General features: G+C 55.0%; 1 protein-coding gene across 1 annotated transcript in view; it reads right to left on the bottom strand.

Moving 5' to 3' along the window:
- The window catches only part of AJAP1 (adherens junctions associated protein 1), a 39,321-nt gene that overhangs the window by 21,566 nt on the left and 1,639 nt on the right, over positions 1-16,116 (bottom strand). Inside the window, exon 2 of the mRNA XM_017743987.1 lies at positions 5-87. Coding sequence (XP_017599476.1) covers positions 5-87 — 83 coding nt within the window. The remainder of the gene's footprint in view (positions 1-4; positions 88-16,116) is intronic.

The following is a 16,116-nucleotide window of genomic DNA, read 5'->3' as shown; positions in this document are numbered from 1 at the left end:
GGTGGGGGCTGGCAGCTGGCAAGGTCCATGGCTAGGTGGAACATGGCTATTAAAATCCAAGCATGGCTTCCGAGCGGGCAACCTGACCTGTGGACAGACAGGGACCGTGTTAGAAGGGCAGTGGGGCAACCCCTCACTCCCTCTCAGTATGGCACACCCTAGATCTCCCAGCCCAGCCACCCAAAACATCCCCCAGCTCCATGGGTATCATTATCCTCCCTGGTTCTCCAGCCAAAGTCCCCCAAAATGGCATCGTGGGGCACCCTGCACTCGCTCCCCCTGAAAACTACCACTGCCAACATGGCAGGCTGAGGATCCCCATTTGCAACCGTGACTTTTCAGTTGGTCTGGGAATGATGGGGATGACCTGAGGATGGGTTTTACCAGGGAACACCTTGGAGAAGCGGCCAGTGCCTGCTTTGTCTGAACTCAGCCCTTTTGGGTGAATTATCCAAAGCAGACGGCCCAGTGGAGCTCCAGCAGCACAAGCTTTCACTCCAGGGACACTGAGATGTGGGGGTATCAGAGAGCCCATCCCCTGCTTCCCAAGCCGACAGGCAGCACGATGAGTCCCTCAAAGGGCTGGAGCAGATGAGTCCGTGGGCTCTTGCATTTGCACGTGTAGCCCATCTCCCACTATGGCAGTCGCCCACGCCGCAGCAGGAACATCCTCCCACGGAGCACGGCACATCCCCTCCCACGGCGTGGGGCACCCAGAGCTGAACACGACCCTGCAGCACACGGAGGGCAGGAGGAGCAGCCCCTTTTGCTGCCCTTTCTGCCACAGAGTAGCTGGAACCCCCCTGAGCTGCTGGCAGCTTCAGTAGTTACAATTTTGCTTTCATGTCACCATCACGTCACATCACGTCACAGCCCTCTCCCTTCCCCGGTGGCACAGCACCAGGGCCCTGCTTGCCTCATGTTTCCTCCGATGCTGCCCCACGTAAAGCAGCAAGAAAATCTCTGATAGGCAAATTTTTGTTGCTTTTTTTTCCCCCCCCGGAAAAAAAGTTATTAGGCCAAAGCCCAAAAATCTTTCCTCCATTTTACTCAGCTTTTACATGAGAAAGACTTTTGTTGAACTCAGCAGGAGTTAATGAGAGCTTTACATGGCTAAACAGGCTAATCCTCCGCAGCGGCGCCCGCACAGTCCTTGGGAGCACGACAGAATGTGCATCTGGTTGACAGAAGCATTTGTACACTCCCTCCGTGCCTGAGCAAGCGAAGCTAAAGGAGCTGACCTGGATACTCCCAGGCACAGGCTTTTTCTGCTCAGAGGATCTCTGCTTTTTTCCTAATTGGGTATTTTTTCAAAGCGTAACAGCATTTATTTTGGGGAGGGAGAAGGCAACGCAAGGAAAGAGCGCAGAAGGAGAAAGGGAAGAGCCAGAAACAGACAACAGAAACCAAAATAGTTCAGGCTGGGGGAGGAAGGATTTCAAGGCTTCAAAAAAACCACAAACCACCCAAACCGTGGTGGTGGTGGTGGGTTTTTTTAGAGGCCAGCAGAGTGGTGGCAGCACGAAGAGTGTCCCCCACGTGCTGTAGGCAATGTCGTGCTTCCACTGGCGAGGAGTCACAAGCTCATGCTCCAGCCAGATCATCAAACACTTACTCACCTTTGCAATGCTCAGGATCACTCCTGTAGTGTGTCAGGCTTGATTTCAGCCTCTGCCAAACTCCCCAGCATCACCTGACACCTCTCCTTGCAAGGAAGGAAAGGTGCTGGGCACCTCCTGGCATGTCACTCACCCTAGGTGCCACCTCTTACATCATCTGTGCCCACCCCCAGACCTCACCCCCTTCCCAGCTCTCTGTGTTGTCACACTCAGAACTTTTATGAACGGTTGCTGAACAGAGCAAGGGAAGATGTGCCCAGCCCAAACTTGGTGCTTGCTGCATCCCAGCCACTGCCTGGAAACTTCTGAAAGACAAAATGCCGGTGCTTGGGATTGGCAGCTCACAGGAAAACCAGATACTCCTCCTTCCTGCTTCCATCTCCTGCTGTCTCCTTGTGACATTCCAGGCTGCAGTGATGGCAGCATGAGCTTGCAGGGGCTTGCTCCTGCAGAACCTGCCTGAGCGTGGCTGCATCATTCACAGCAGCACCAGGAGGATCTGTGGGCAGAAACAACCTCCAACCCTTGTCTTCCCCTGGGTCATGCTGGAAACTTGTGTCCCAGCGCAGCCAGGCAGCGCTGGTGACACCCACACCAGTGTCCCTCACTGCTGCCACTGCTCCCCAGGCCAGAGGCTCTGGGATGGATGCAGTAAGGGACACCCAGATGGGGCAGACCCCGTTCTGCCCTGAGGACAGCTTGGGTCACTGTCCCACCAGTGTCCCATCAAGTGATGCCACCCAAGGGGCTGTCACCCCAGGAGTGTCCTCCTCGCCACCACATTGGCTGGCATGTGCCCAGGAGATGGCTTCAGGGACAGAAGCAGCCAAGTCCGGTTACCTCGGAGGAATTTTGCGTGGCATGCGATCTTCTGAGGGCTTTGCAACAACAGATAAGAGCAAGTGTCCTTCAGAATAAATAGCAGCGTGTAGGAGTTGCCGTTGTCGTGGCAACGCAGCGTGATGTGCCCGGCGCGGCGGCGGGGATGGATGCGGCAGCGCGTGGCGCGGCCAGAGGCAGGACCATGCCACCTTGTCCTTGCCCCAGAAAACCTGGGCTGTCCCAGGAGAGCCCGCTGAGGCTGGCACAGCACGGCCCGGCCCGGCACAGCGCCCCGGGAGCCCCCGCGCCTCCGCCTCCCCGTCGCCCGAGCAGGCAGGAGAGCACCGCACGCCTCTCGGGAGCGCCAGCACAAAGTCACCGCTGCTCGGAGGCCGGGAGGGCGTTCCTGCTTTGCCGAGACATCAAACAGCTCAAACACCTCCTCAGTGGCACGAGCTGCTCCTCAGGGACAGCAGAGCAGAGGGAGAGCCCCCTGTGCTGCTCCCAGTGCATGGGATAACTCCCTAACTGCACCCAAAGAGGGGCTCCGGCATAGGGAAGGGAACACATCATCCAGACCCACACACAGCACCCACCTGCCTCAGTTTGGGGGCACGGAGCCAGTCCTGGCCGGGGGCACACATGGGCCAGAGGGATGCATCGGGTTACGCTCCTCGCACGGGAATCAGGGCTTTGGTTGTTCCTCACCCCCCTATAAGCACACACAACCTATTTTGCAAAGAAATTTGAGGAGCGTGGGCAATTTTCACATTACTTCCTTTCCCATCTTGGAGGTGAATGGGAATGGTATCCCAAAATACTTTTCAAACTCTACGAAAAACTCAATAAAACTCTGAAACTGGGTTAGATAAAGCAACACAGAGCGGATATATTTGAGAAAATGAAATCCTGTCCTTGATCTCCTCATCCAAGGCCTTGGCTCCCAGCAGCCACAAATCCTCTCCCTTGGCTCCACGGATGGTGAGGCGGCCACGCTCACACACAGGAAATGGAACTCCCACAAATATTTACCTGCGAGAAGCACGAGAGCAGATTTCAAGGAAACTGCCGGGCTAATGACACGGATCAGGCACACCAGGCACTCCGGGGCTATTTCCTGAGCCCACCCGAGCCCATCCTGGTTCCAAAGGTGATGGAACAGTGGATGTTGCACTGGAGCCACCACGGCCTCCCCATCCAACACACCTTTCAGAGTCCTCCCCTGTATGAAACCCCTTCCTGAATGCTTCCAGGTGCAGCTGTGTGCTTTGAAGAAGGACAGTTGGCTCTTGAGAGAGAGATTAATTTCAAGGATGCTGGAGGACATGAGCTTGCCGCGGTCTTCGGCAGCCGGGAAGAGGCTGCTGTGGAACTTGGCTGCTGCCGCCACTGCGCACATGGTACCAACCTCCACGTGCAGGGAGAGAAAGCAGAAGCATCCTGCATGGAGTGGGACAGAATAGCCCCTGCCCCAGTCCTGGGCACTCTCAGGGGTGGCGGCACCTCAGGCAGCCCTGATGCTGCAGACAGGACATGGATTAGTCCAGTGCACCCGCTGTGCTCCCAGAACCCCCTGGCTCTGGTAATGTGTCTGAAAATTAACTGGGATCACGGCTCTGACAAACATCAAAACACCACCCGTCAGCACTAACCCACTTCCCCAAAGCCTCAAAGGCTCACTTGAGTGCAGTCCCTTTCATAAGGTCCTTTTTTGCTCTCCAGCATTGGCCCCTTTCTCCCCTGCCTGTGGAGACACTTCAGAGGAGCATTAACTGCAGAATAGGCTGATTTTTAATGCAGAATTATACAAATGGAGCCGTTCTTCCATTTCATGCCTCCTGTTAGGTAATCTATCGGTATTGCACAGGGAATCAAGGTTATGTCCTTGTTGGGGTGATTTACGCACTCTGAGCATTTCATATCTCTGAACACCAAGCGAGGCAGGGACAGAAATATTCCTGTGAATGCCCGAAGCACGAGCTGTGGTCAGAGAGCTGGGGTGATGTTTCCTTGACCCAGGCAAGACAAGGCAAGAAAGCTCTAGGAAAAGCATCCTTGGCAGCGCGGCGTGTCCTACAAAGGTGCTCGGAGCGGGGCAGGTTATGAGAGTACGTGCAGGAACTCGCTGGCTCCATACAGAATAGAACGAGGCCGCTGCATCCCAGCGGGTGACTTTCACACTGGAGCAGGAAGAAGAGGGGAAAACTTCAGTGGCAGATACTTGGCCCGCGATTGTGTGTCCTCGCTGAGGTGGGAACTGCAGCCACCACTGCAGCTGCTCTCCTCTCCTTCCCTCTGTCCTGTGTGATGATCCCTGCAGTGCAGCGACTGTCCTTTCTTGTCACACTACCAACCATCACCATGGAAATGGAGCATTGCCATCCTGCACTCTGGGCTGGACCAGGACGCTCCCCAAGGCTGGGAGGAGGTGAGATGCACCATCCCGTGTGAGGGCGGCATGGATGATGGATGCTGTGGGATCAGCAGGAGACCTTGTGGACCACTCCCGCATGGCGTCAACCACGTCCCACCCCACACCCCTGCCATCAGCAGCACCATGGAGACCTCTCTCCTGAGCTGTGTTCTGCTATGGGATGAGTTTTTCTGATCCCAGACCCAATGGGAATCGGGAACATACAACCCACTGTGCCATCTGTAGCCCCAGCTTCTTCCTAGATAATTATAAATTTGTGAAAATATGGCTGCCAAGCTCTTTAAAGCCAGGACTGGGACTTAAGGCACAAAGGCTGACACACAATAGCACCTAAGTAAATTAAATGTGCCACATCACTACCTATCTATATTACAGTCCTGAGCTTCAGGATTACCTGCTAATAAAAGTGATATTTAAAACAAGTCCTAAGTTCCTCCGCTGCCCCTTTCTCCCCACAAGTAATTAAACTGATGCGGCTTCCCACGGTGGAGGGGATGGGATTTATCATGGAGGGAAATCAGTAGAGGGTGAAATAGGTTGAATCCTCCCCGCCACGCTGCTGCAGCCAGGCAGACAGTGAACACCCACTTCCCTGGGAAAACGGGGCAGAAAGGGGTTGGGTGGGGCTGGGAAGCCACGGGTCCCCCCAGGATGGGAATGCCAAGATGGAGGCAGTGGGATCCATCCCTGGTGGTGCTTGGGGAGCCCTGAGAGGGGGGCAGGAGGGCGGCCGTGGCGGGGGGGGAGCCACTGGCTCTTCTGCCTCTGCCTTGAGCTCACCCAGCTGCAAATAAACAATTTTACCATTTGAATAGCCGCGAGTGCGGAAGGCATAATTAATACCCAGTGGTACCATCAGCCAATGTGCTGATGCGGGAGGTGCAGCCCCTGCCAACGCCGTCAGCGCACAGCTTTGGCTCCGCAGCGTGCGGCCCCGGCTGCTCTCGCCTCCAGGCCCGTCCTTTGCCAGAGGCAGAGGCAGGGCAAAGCCCCAGTGCAGGCGCCTGGGGCTGGTGCTGGGGCCTGCCAGCGCAGGACGTCTCCAGTGCATCCCACACCCACACAGTGGGAAGAGTCAGGATCTGACAGAGCAATGTGGGGAAGAGTAAAAGGGAGCGGGCAGAGAGCAGGCGTGCATGGCATCGCTGCGAAGGCAAGAGCTGCGCCCAGTTGCTGCCAAAGTTGGGCCAACCTTTAACCCTGAGTTTCAAGTTCAGTTCCCATTTTCAAATGTTTTAAAAGACACTGGCGGGACAAAGGGCCCAGTGCCTCCAGGCAGCCTGATGATGAGTGTGAGAGCTAACACAGTGAGCTGGCCAACACTGCCCATTATGGCCAGTCCAGCTCAGCTTGATTAGAGAGGGCAGGACATCTGCTTGAGAGTGTTTTCCCTGGTCTTCAGGGATTATTTCAGGCAGGATTTGAGAAGTGCCAAAGTGGGTGGGAAGCCCAGAAGTTTGCATGCATCTTCAGACAAAGATGTCTCCAGCAAATTTCTGTGCAAAACCAGTGCTCGGTCATTTATCTGCCACCACTCTGGCAGCAGGAGCTCTGAGCCCAGTCTGGCTCCCTGGCAAGTGCTGCGGGCTCATCTGCCAGCATGGCAAGACAGGTCCCAGACAAGCCAGGGGATGAACTGGCCTGAGTGCTCCCCAAGGGGAACAGCACAGTGGCAGGCTCAGGCCCTGCACCCCACGGTACTGCTGGAGCATTCCTCCTGGCAAGGCACAGTGTGGGTGGTCCTGGAGCATCTGCCACAGTGGGCATGGGGCAAGTACCACTAGAACATCTCCCCCAGCAGCACAGCCTGGGTACCACTTGAGCATCCCCTGCAGTGGGCATAGCTTGGATACCACTGGAGCATCCCCCACGATAAGCACAAGCTGGGTACCGCCAGAGCATTCCCCTCAGTGGGCACAGCCCAGATACCACTGGAGCATCCCCTCAGTGGGCACAGCCCATCACTACCACTGGAGCATCCCTCCCAGCACACACAGTGTGAGTACCACTGGAGCATCCCTCCCAGCAAACACAGTGTGGGTACCACTGGAGCATCCCTCCCAGCACACACAGTGTGAGTATTGCTGGAGCATCCCTCCCAGCACAGACCGTGTGAGTATTGCTGGAGCATCCCTCTGAGCACACACAGTGTGCGTACTGCTGGAGCATCCCTCTGAGCACAGACAGTGTGGGCACCACTGGAGCATCCCTCTGAGCACACACAGTGTGGGCACCACTGGAGCATCCCTCTGAGCACACACAGTGTGGGTACCACTGGAGCATCCCTCCCAGCAAACATGGTGTGGGTACTGCTGGAGCATCCCCCTCAGTGGGCACAGCACGGCCGTCGCTTCCCCCACTGCCACCCGGCTGCCCCAGCCAGCAAACACTGCGTGCATTTAGCATGGCAGGGACGGACAGTGGGGCGTTTCATCAACCCGGCAGCGATAACACTCGGCTTTTGTCCCTCCCGGATAAAGGGGGTTTGTGAGCGCTGGCTTTCCAGCCCAAACTGGCACCTGTCGCCAACTTACCCCACTCATCCCCCCCTCGAGCTCTGCACCAGCGCTGGGGACCAGGCAGCAGCAAGAGCTCCAGCTCAGACACAACTTGCTGGGAAGTTTCAGATATCCAGATCCACCAAAATCTTGTTGAAGAGCCACAGTCTCAAGCTCTGCTCTTGCTGATATTAAAAACAATCCATAAACCTAAGGAAATCAGGGGTTTCCCCCCTCATTTTAGCTTCTACCCAAACCTCCTCGTGTATTCCACCTTCTCGTGCACCACAGAATTGCTGCCCAGGCTTTACATACTGATGGCGACCAAGGAGGTCCTGGCACACGAGACAGTGCCGCCTTCTCCCATCCCCATCACAGGACAGAAAACACTCCCCCATGTACAAAAATCAGTCTGCTGAGGGAACAGGGCTGCAACATATGTAGAAGCACATTAAAACCAGAGCTTAGAGATCATCCCTGCTGTTAGTTAATGCTAACCACAATAAATAGGGCCAGCGGCTGAGCTGAGGGGTTCCCTGCTGTGGACACAGGCGCAGGCAGGACAGCGCACTTCCCCACAGCTGCCATCCAAGGATTTTCTGCTTTCCCTGTTTTGCTCATGAATTTTCTTCCTTTGCCACACATCTGCCTCCTGTACAATCAACTGCAGCATGATCAGGTCTCTCCCTTGGATAAAGGGACTGCACTGGGGTGTCCAAGCAGGATGCAATGCCCAGCACTGTTGGATGGGGTGGGATGGGATGGGATGGAATGGGAATGGCATGGCAGAAGCGAGGCTCTCCCCACCAGAATGGCAATAGTCCTGCCAGATCCCAGACCGGAGCTTATGAGGGATTTTGTTCCTCTGAATACATATTCACAATGTGATTCCAAGGGATAGCAAATAATTCAACCCAGCCCTCGGCTCTGGAGGACCTACAGAAAGGAAAACCATGGCACAAAGCTACAGCTTATGCTGCCCTTTAACCCCACCGCTTTCCAGATAAATAACCCAGCACTGATCTTATTTTCTAAATGAATGTGCTCGAGCGTGTCATTACAATGAATGCGGGAAACGCTTTGATCTAAAACAAAAATAAGATAAGTTGGCTCAGTACATCTAAAGTAGCAGCTTAACAAGCTTTAAAACAAAACAATTAAAAGAGGTCTGTGGTGGCTTTGTAACACAATGTGTCTTCGCAGGAGCCGCACATCAGAGCGTACAGTGGTATCCGTATCAACGGGAAACGCCTCCAACCATGGAACAGACCCAGGGAGAAAATACCTCATAACGGGATTTTTAATGATGGCTTCCCAAAGTGCCTTGCTTTCCCAGGAGCAAAGACAAGCACTGACCTGCTGGAAGCGTCTGGCTGACCAGCACAGGCCCAGCCGACCCTTCCCCACAGCAAAGGCTGGATGTCCACACATGGAAGTCCAGCTAACTCGGGTCTTCACTCCAGCACCACAGTCTCCTGGTGGAGCTGCTCTCAATTTGCATTGCAGTGGCTGAGATCCAAACCTGTCTTTCTCCTGGGAAGTCCCCGGCAGCCCAGAGATGCACAGCCTGCCCGGAAACCTCAGCAGCCATCCCCAGGAATGAACACAGGCAACACGTCAATAATTTCAAAAGCTCCATAAACTCTAACAGAAATGGAGAAGATGAGAGGAATGAAGACTCTGAACGCAGAAAGAGGAACAGATGGCTTTTATGGAGCAAGAAATACAATAGGAAAAAATGGAGCAGCAGAGCTCTCTTTGAAGGTGTGAATTGTCAGTAGGGAAGCCTGGAGAAAGCCAAGGCCTGGGAGCTGGGAGCTCAGTGCAGGGCACTGCATTGCCCAGCCGAGGCTCTTGCTGGTGGGTCCTGGGAGACCCCGTCCCCGCCCCTTTTTTCCCAACTCCTGAGACAGCACAGGCTGTGCCCAGCCCCACCACAGGGACATCCTGCTGCCAGAGAAGGGTCAGCGTGACACGCAGCATGGAGAAAGAACAGCCCAAAAAGATGATGAAAAAGCCAAGCTAAAATAGAAAGTGAAGGCAGTGGGAATGAACTCCAGGGCAAAGACTCTTGATCCTGTCACAGAGAGTTTTAAATCCCTTTTAGCACCGAGCAGTTTCTTTTCCATGGAGAAGAGCCATTCTCCCTGCCATGGCCATCTCACTGCGCATACAGAAGCCAGGCAGCTCACAGGCTCTCCCAACTGCAGCCATGGCAAAATCCTGATGGATCAAAGTGACGATGAGGATTTGCCTCCAGGACCTCAAGAACACTGTGCCATTGGGGGCACAGCCCCTCAGAGCCCAACTGCCAGTGAGTCAGGGATCACTGCGCTCTGCATCTCATTAAAAAACAATAATCCCCTTTGCGGGAGAGATTAAACTTTTGCAGCATTATCTCCAATGGGTTGGCAGCAAGGGATGACCTCCTGCATCCCTCAGAATCTCAACTTCCTTCAAAGGCACCTATGCGCATCCATCCTCATCCATCAAAATTAGCAAAATTGATTTTGCCAGAGAATATGTCACTTTGACAGGAGCCCAGAGTAAGTCCTGAGTGTATCATGTCGGATGATGCTAAAATAGAGCCCCTTACAAAGACAAGAAACAGGAAGATGAATAAGTCATCCTTGTCCTTTCCATTAAAAACTTTGTAAGGAAACGCATGAATGACAGCTACTTGTAGAAGACAGGTTGATTCATTTTGGAGCTCTTTCTAAAATAACACTTGCTGGCATCTGGAATGGTCACACCTTCCCTACATAAACGCCCCGCCGCTGCGGACTCAGCCAAGCTTTGGCTCTGGCCAGGATGAGGCAGAGCCAACCACGCTCCCGGCGGGATGCGCGGCTTCATCTCCTGGCATTCATCACCCGCGTTCCGGTGGGTCCTTAAGTGGATGTCCTCATCCATGTCAATTAACTGATGCCTCATTACTGGAGTCCTGCAAAGGGAGCAGAGATGCTATCGCAGGCTCCGGGAGCAGGGCTGGGGTCACGCGCGGGACTCAGGCAATTACAGAACGCGTCCCTGAGGAAGCCGCGTGTGCTCGCCAGGCAGGCAATTCCCGGGGGGGCAACCTGAGCTGCCCCCGACCTTGTCACATCTTCAACCTGAATGGCGTGCAGTGAAGTGGCAACATCAATTAGCGGCATTTGCTCTCACCAGTGCCTCGAACGCTGCTGCTGAGCAGCATGTCCCCAGCCTTCCCATGCCGAGCACAGCAGCTCTGCACAGCTCCTCAGCTGGCATCACACAGCCACATCCCCTATTTATAGTGCTATAAAACATGGCTGGAGTTTCTTCTGACCATCCCAGGATATTGCAGAAGAGGCACAGCCAATACCCTTGGGGACAGGAGCCATCAATTCTCACCAAGCTGTAGATGAAAGCTACAAATCCGCTCTCCTGCGTGGCACAAGGTGGTTCCTCACACAGCATGTGCTGTGCTGCCGGTGTCCTGTGGCACACGGTCACCCCTGCACCGGCACGTTCCCATCTCCACGCTTCTCTTGTGCTAGGGCATCTGCCCTCTGGTGAGCTCCTGTTTTTCCACCTCAAGGATCCAGACTTGCCTTTTGAAGGAAGTGCCTTGCTGCTCCCAGGCTACGTGTTGTCTTTGATGCAGCTTCTGCTCAGCCTTTATTTGGAAGTCAGTGGAGCTGACTTCCAGCAGTGGAGCAGCCAGGCCAGCGAAGCTTCACTGCTCCCGCCTTGCCACGGCTAAGCCTCATCCCACGGATGCTTCAGCCGGGGTCCGGAGCAGCTCTGCAGCCAAGGCGCTGCTTCTCCTCCCTGCCAGTTTCTGCAGCAGGAGCTGAAGAGTCCTTTCCATACCCACAGAGATGCTGTGCCAGGGAACAGCTTCTGCTCCCAGTGGCTCTGGCTCGTGGGGACACAGCAGCCATTGGCAGCAGGGACATAGTGCCCCTGGGATGCTCCAGCACTGCCAGGAAAGCGGAGCTGCCAAGAAAGACCTTCAGAGCAAACTTCAACAAAAATCATCGCATGTCAAAGCGTATCTCCTGCCTACGCATCATTTCCAAGTCACAAGAAGACATTTTGCAGATCAGAGTTGGAAATGAGCACTTTGTGAATGATGTGCTTTATTTGTTTTTGTAAGTCCTCAGGCGAGTCCCAGTGAGTGCTTTGGCCTCCTGCCCTGGGCACCCAGCACCCACTGACCTCACCCCTGCTCACCCACCTCCAGCCAAGCTGGGTTGTTCCTCCTTTTCTCAGTGTTGCTTGGGACCATAAATGCCAAATCTCTCAGCACTGACTGTAGGACACTCCCACACAGCTGCACTTGGGGCAGGTCTCCACCCTGCTCCCAGAGCATCACACCCAGCAACCTTGGCCTCATGTCAGCACCCCACTGCACAGCACCTGGCCCTGCCACCACGCCACAGGCAGTGTGGGCACTTTGCCTCCAGCTTGGGCAGAGTGCGAGGGGCACTGGGGGGTGATGGAGCCAAAATGCCTGTCAGTCCCTACCACATCCCCAGTGAAGGAGCTCAGTGCTGCACTGAACGGAGGTTTTAGCGCAGCTTTGCCTTGCAGAGCCTCTGAGGCCAGAGAAAGCAACTGACAAACCCAGAAAGCAGCAGAGATTCAGCAGCAGAGAAAACCTCATTTCACAAGGAATCCTCATAAAACCAAATTAATGTTGAAGGATGAAGGCAGGTAAACCTCCCACAGTTAAGTTCAGGCCACTGAGACTCAGTTTAAATCTCTCAGCAGTTCTGATTTAATCAATGCATTTCCAAGTGAAATTAGATGAAGTACATCTCCATCACAGGAAATTATATAAGCTATCAAAGTCTGTAGGTGCAAGTCCCAGTAAGAAGAGCCACAGAAAAATATTCATATAAACTCAAATTCCATTTTTAAGGAGTCACTTCAGGTCCAGAGTTTACATCCTCTTAGTGATAAAATTTGCTCTGATGAAAACAGTGAGCCAAGGTGAGGAAGGGCCAAGCAGCAGGTTCGGGAACAACCCCTCATAACCCATGGTGGCTGCTGGGATGCTGGGCTTGGCCAGGAGCCCCCTCCCAGCAGCACCACCCAGCGTGGGAGGGAAGGAAGGTGGAAGGGAGGAAGGATGGAAGGCAGAACAGAAGGAAAGCCCTTTTGTTTTAAAGGAGGGGGTGAAAGCGCCAACAATGTCACACCATCCACTGATCCCACCCAACACATTCAGCCTCCAGAAATTATCCTGCTAGAAGAGTGTTGCTGTCAAACCCAAACTCTGTTGGGCTGGAACTGTTGTTGCCCACTTGGTCACCCCCAGCCCTCGAGGAGAACAACAGGCACCACAACCCGGAGCAGAGCAGCTCCTGCTCCTCCTGCTCGGCGCACTGAGGTTCCGGTAATCTTGGTAATCTTTCCTCCCAGTCCTTCTCCCATTAGCTATATTTAAAGGCTTAAGCATGCATACATTTTCATAATGAACCTCAAACCTGTTGGAAGTCCCACGGCTTATTCACACCCTATGGAGCTGCCCTTGGGAGCTGCTGGCAGTGCTCACCACTGCCCTGTATCCGTACCTACCTATAGATACCGAGGTAAATAAGGCATGCTGAGAGAGCTCGAGGATCAGATTGGGTGAGAGAAGGTGGGAACAAGGTTGGAGAGCTGGCCTCTGCCTGGCTGCCATTCCCTGTTACAGGCTGGGTTCTGAAGGAACATTAGCAACTCCTTCTTTCCAGCAGATGACCATGTACATAAGGCAGAGCCAAGCCATGGCACTCCAGCACCGGGAACAGCTGGGCCGGCAGCTCGCCCGTCCCGTGTCCTGCCTGCCGAAGGCTGGCACAGCAGCTGCCACACGGGGCAGCCCCCAAACATCCCAGGCAAGCAGTGGCACCACAACAGCTCCCACCCGCCACCCCACTGGAGACACCACGAAGACAAGGCAGTGGCTCCAGCGTTATTACAACAATTATTCATGCTCCGGGAAGCGGCTGCCGAAGCCCCGCGCCGCTCCCCTCACCTCATCTGGGAAATTGCTGCCAGCGTGGAGGTACGAACCGCTGCATAAAAGTGCAGTTTATTCAAGCATTATTGTGGCTGTTAAGTATCATAGCCAGTGACACCAGATGAATTTCTGTGGCAATCAATCCACCCGGGAGCAGCCAGCTCAGCCCCTGTGTGGATGCGGGATGAGTAAGGACTCCTCAGTGGAGGCCATTAACTCCCACTTCTTACTGCTCTCATTACTTCCCAGACTGCAAGGCTTGCATCTTTGACGAGCGGCTGAATCTACATTTGACAGTGTGAACCTGATGAGTGAAATTCATGGAAAATGTTTTCTTTGGCAGTAACTACAAGGCCCATAAAGTTTCCACGGAGCCAATGTGCAGGGATGTATGCTTTTAATGAGTTGTTTTACACAATCGCCGAGAAATTGCAAACGGTGGTTTTACTCCTACTGCAAATCACTCCACAGCTCAATGCTGTAAAAACCGTGGCATATTGTTTAAAACATTATATTCGTAGCTATGGAGGGGAAGTCCTCGGCAGCGCTGGAAGCCTGGCATGCTGCAGAAAGCTGCCGTGCCCTCACAGGCGGGCGCAGGCACTGACGCAGGCGTGTGCACGTACACCTATGTCTGTGCACACTCAGGGAGTGACAGAGCCACTGCCACCTCCCCAAAGAACAGATTTTGCCCCGCAGCACCCACACCTGCCAAGAGCAGAGCAAGGCTGGAGCATCCCTGGGACCTGGCAGAGGCTTTCAGGACAGCGCTGCTCGCTCAGCCCTGCTCTGAACCGGGGAGCAGCAGCTCCCCTTGACAGGAACCGAATAATTCTGAGCAATGCAGTTGCACAGGTCCTGCCCTCCCCGGCGGAGGAGCACGTCTCACCGCGAGGTCAGGCACTGCCACTGCCCCGGGCGAAAGGAATCCGACTTGAAAGGAGCAGCACGGTACCATCTCCCCGCCGCAGGCAGCTGCTCCAGGCAGAGGCTGCGTGGGGTGAAACGGGCGCTGCAAAGCTCCACTGCTTCTCCTGGAGCTATTTTTCTAGTAGTCTTCGAGAAAATGAGGAGAAATGACATGGGAAATGTCAGAAATAAAGCCAGAAGCAATTAGAGTTAGAGAGAAGGGAGAGCAGCAGGCAAGGTTAGCAGTAAAGTTATCTCTTATTAAAAATAAAACACGGAGGGACTGGAAGCTGATGAGGTGGCAGAAAGGACAGCCTGGTGCTGGGGATCCAGGATACACAACACAGAAATTCGCAAGGCGAATGAATCGAGGAGGGAAGCAAGCAGAGGGCTCCTGTTTCCATTGCTAAACTCTCCTCAAAAATAACAAAGCAGAGGGCGTCCTCTGTTCCCAGGATTACAGCTTTCTGCCGCGCCAGCCTTGGGAAACGGCCCTCCAGCTCCACTGGGCTTTTCACCGGACACACGATAAATCCAAACGCGTGGCACCCTGAGAAAACCCTCGGGTGCTTTCGCCGGGAGGAATTCCTAAGGTCACTACATCACCACAGACTCTGTCCTTCCCACACGCAGCAGCGCATCCTCGGCTGACGGATGGACAGACATCTCCGGCGGCAGCTGTCTCCGATGTCAGACATCTCCGGTGTGCCCGGGCTGTCGGGGTGCACCAGCCGGAGGCACGGGACAAAGACGGGGGGGCATTGGAAGCCGGCTCGCCACGTGCCTCTGGAATACGCGGCGCGGCACGGGAGTGTAACAGAGAGGCCGAGGGCCTCCCCCAGCTGCTCAGCACAGACAAAACCTCAGTTCAGGTTTCACCCTCCAGGACTCCATCCACAGCCCGGGCAGAGGGGCAAAGCCTCCGCACCAGCCGGAGGCACGGGACAAAGACGGGGGGGCATTGGAAGCCGGCTCGCCACGTGCCTCTGGAATACGCGGCGCGGCACGGGAGTGTAACAGAGAGGCCGAGGGCCTCCCCCAGCTGCTCAGCACAGACAAAACCTCAGTTCAGGTTTCACCCTCCAGGACTCCATCCACAGCCCGGGCAGAGGGGCAAAGCCTCCAGCGATTCCCGAGGGTGGCGGACAAAGGCTTTTCGCATCACCACTCGCTGTCCGTGGATTCGGGGGGCCCTGCCCGCCTCCCTCCGTGCCCCCACGCTGCAGCCATGTTCTGCCGGAGCGCAGGGGCCCGGGGGGGCGGGGGGTTTTTCCGGGGGGCGCAGCCACAGGGCCCGCTGCGAGCTGCGGGAGTGAGGTGGCGGCTCGGGACTGCTCGCCTTGGGACCCCTCTCCCCAGCAGCAGGTGATGTGCCGGAACCACCGTCCCGCTCGGTGGAGGGACGTTGGATGTTTGACCCCTGCCCAACACAACCGCTCAAAACCAGGACTTTCCAAATACAAAACCGGGTTGGGGAGAACGAAACAGATCGTGGATTTCACTTTTCTTTAGGGTCTCACTTGTTTAACCCACTGCTGCTTTCACTCGATTCCGCTGAGATGGGCTGAAGCCACCAAAGCCCGGGTACTGCTGGGGCCCCGGGGCCGCACGCAGGCAGGGTCCGGGGCCAGGGCTCTCCAGCCACAGCACCATGGAAATAACAAGATTTCGGCTCAGATGACTTCGCAGCGGTAATGAAAATGTGTTACGTAACACTTTGCCTCCGTCTCCTCTGCTTTGCAATTCTCGATTAATCTCCCGAACACATCCATCCATCCATCCATCCATCCATCCATCCATCCATCCATCCATTCATTCATCCATCCATCCATCCATCCATCTGCCCGCGCCCCGGCC

This window comes from Corvus brachyrhynchos, unplaced genomic scaffold (assembly GCF_000691975.1).
Source record: "Corvus brachyrhynchos isolate BGI_N302 unplaced genomic scaffold, ASM69197v1 scaffold68, whole genome shotgun sequence".
NCBI classification, from domain to species: domain Eukaryota; kingdom Metazoa; phylum Chordata; class Aves; order Passeriformes; family Corvidae; genus Corvus; species Corvus brachyrhynchos.
This window is presented reverse-complemented; position numbering and strand designations above follow the sequence as displayed.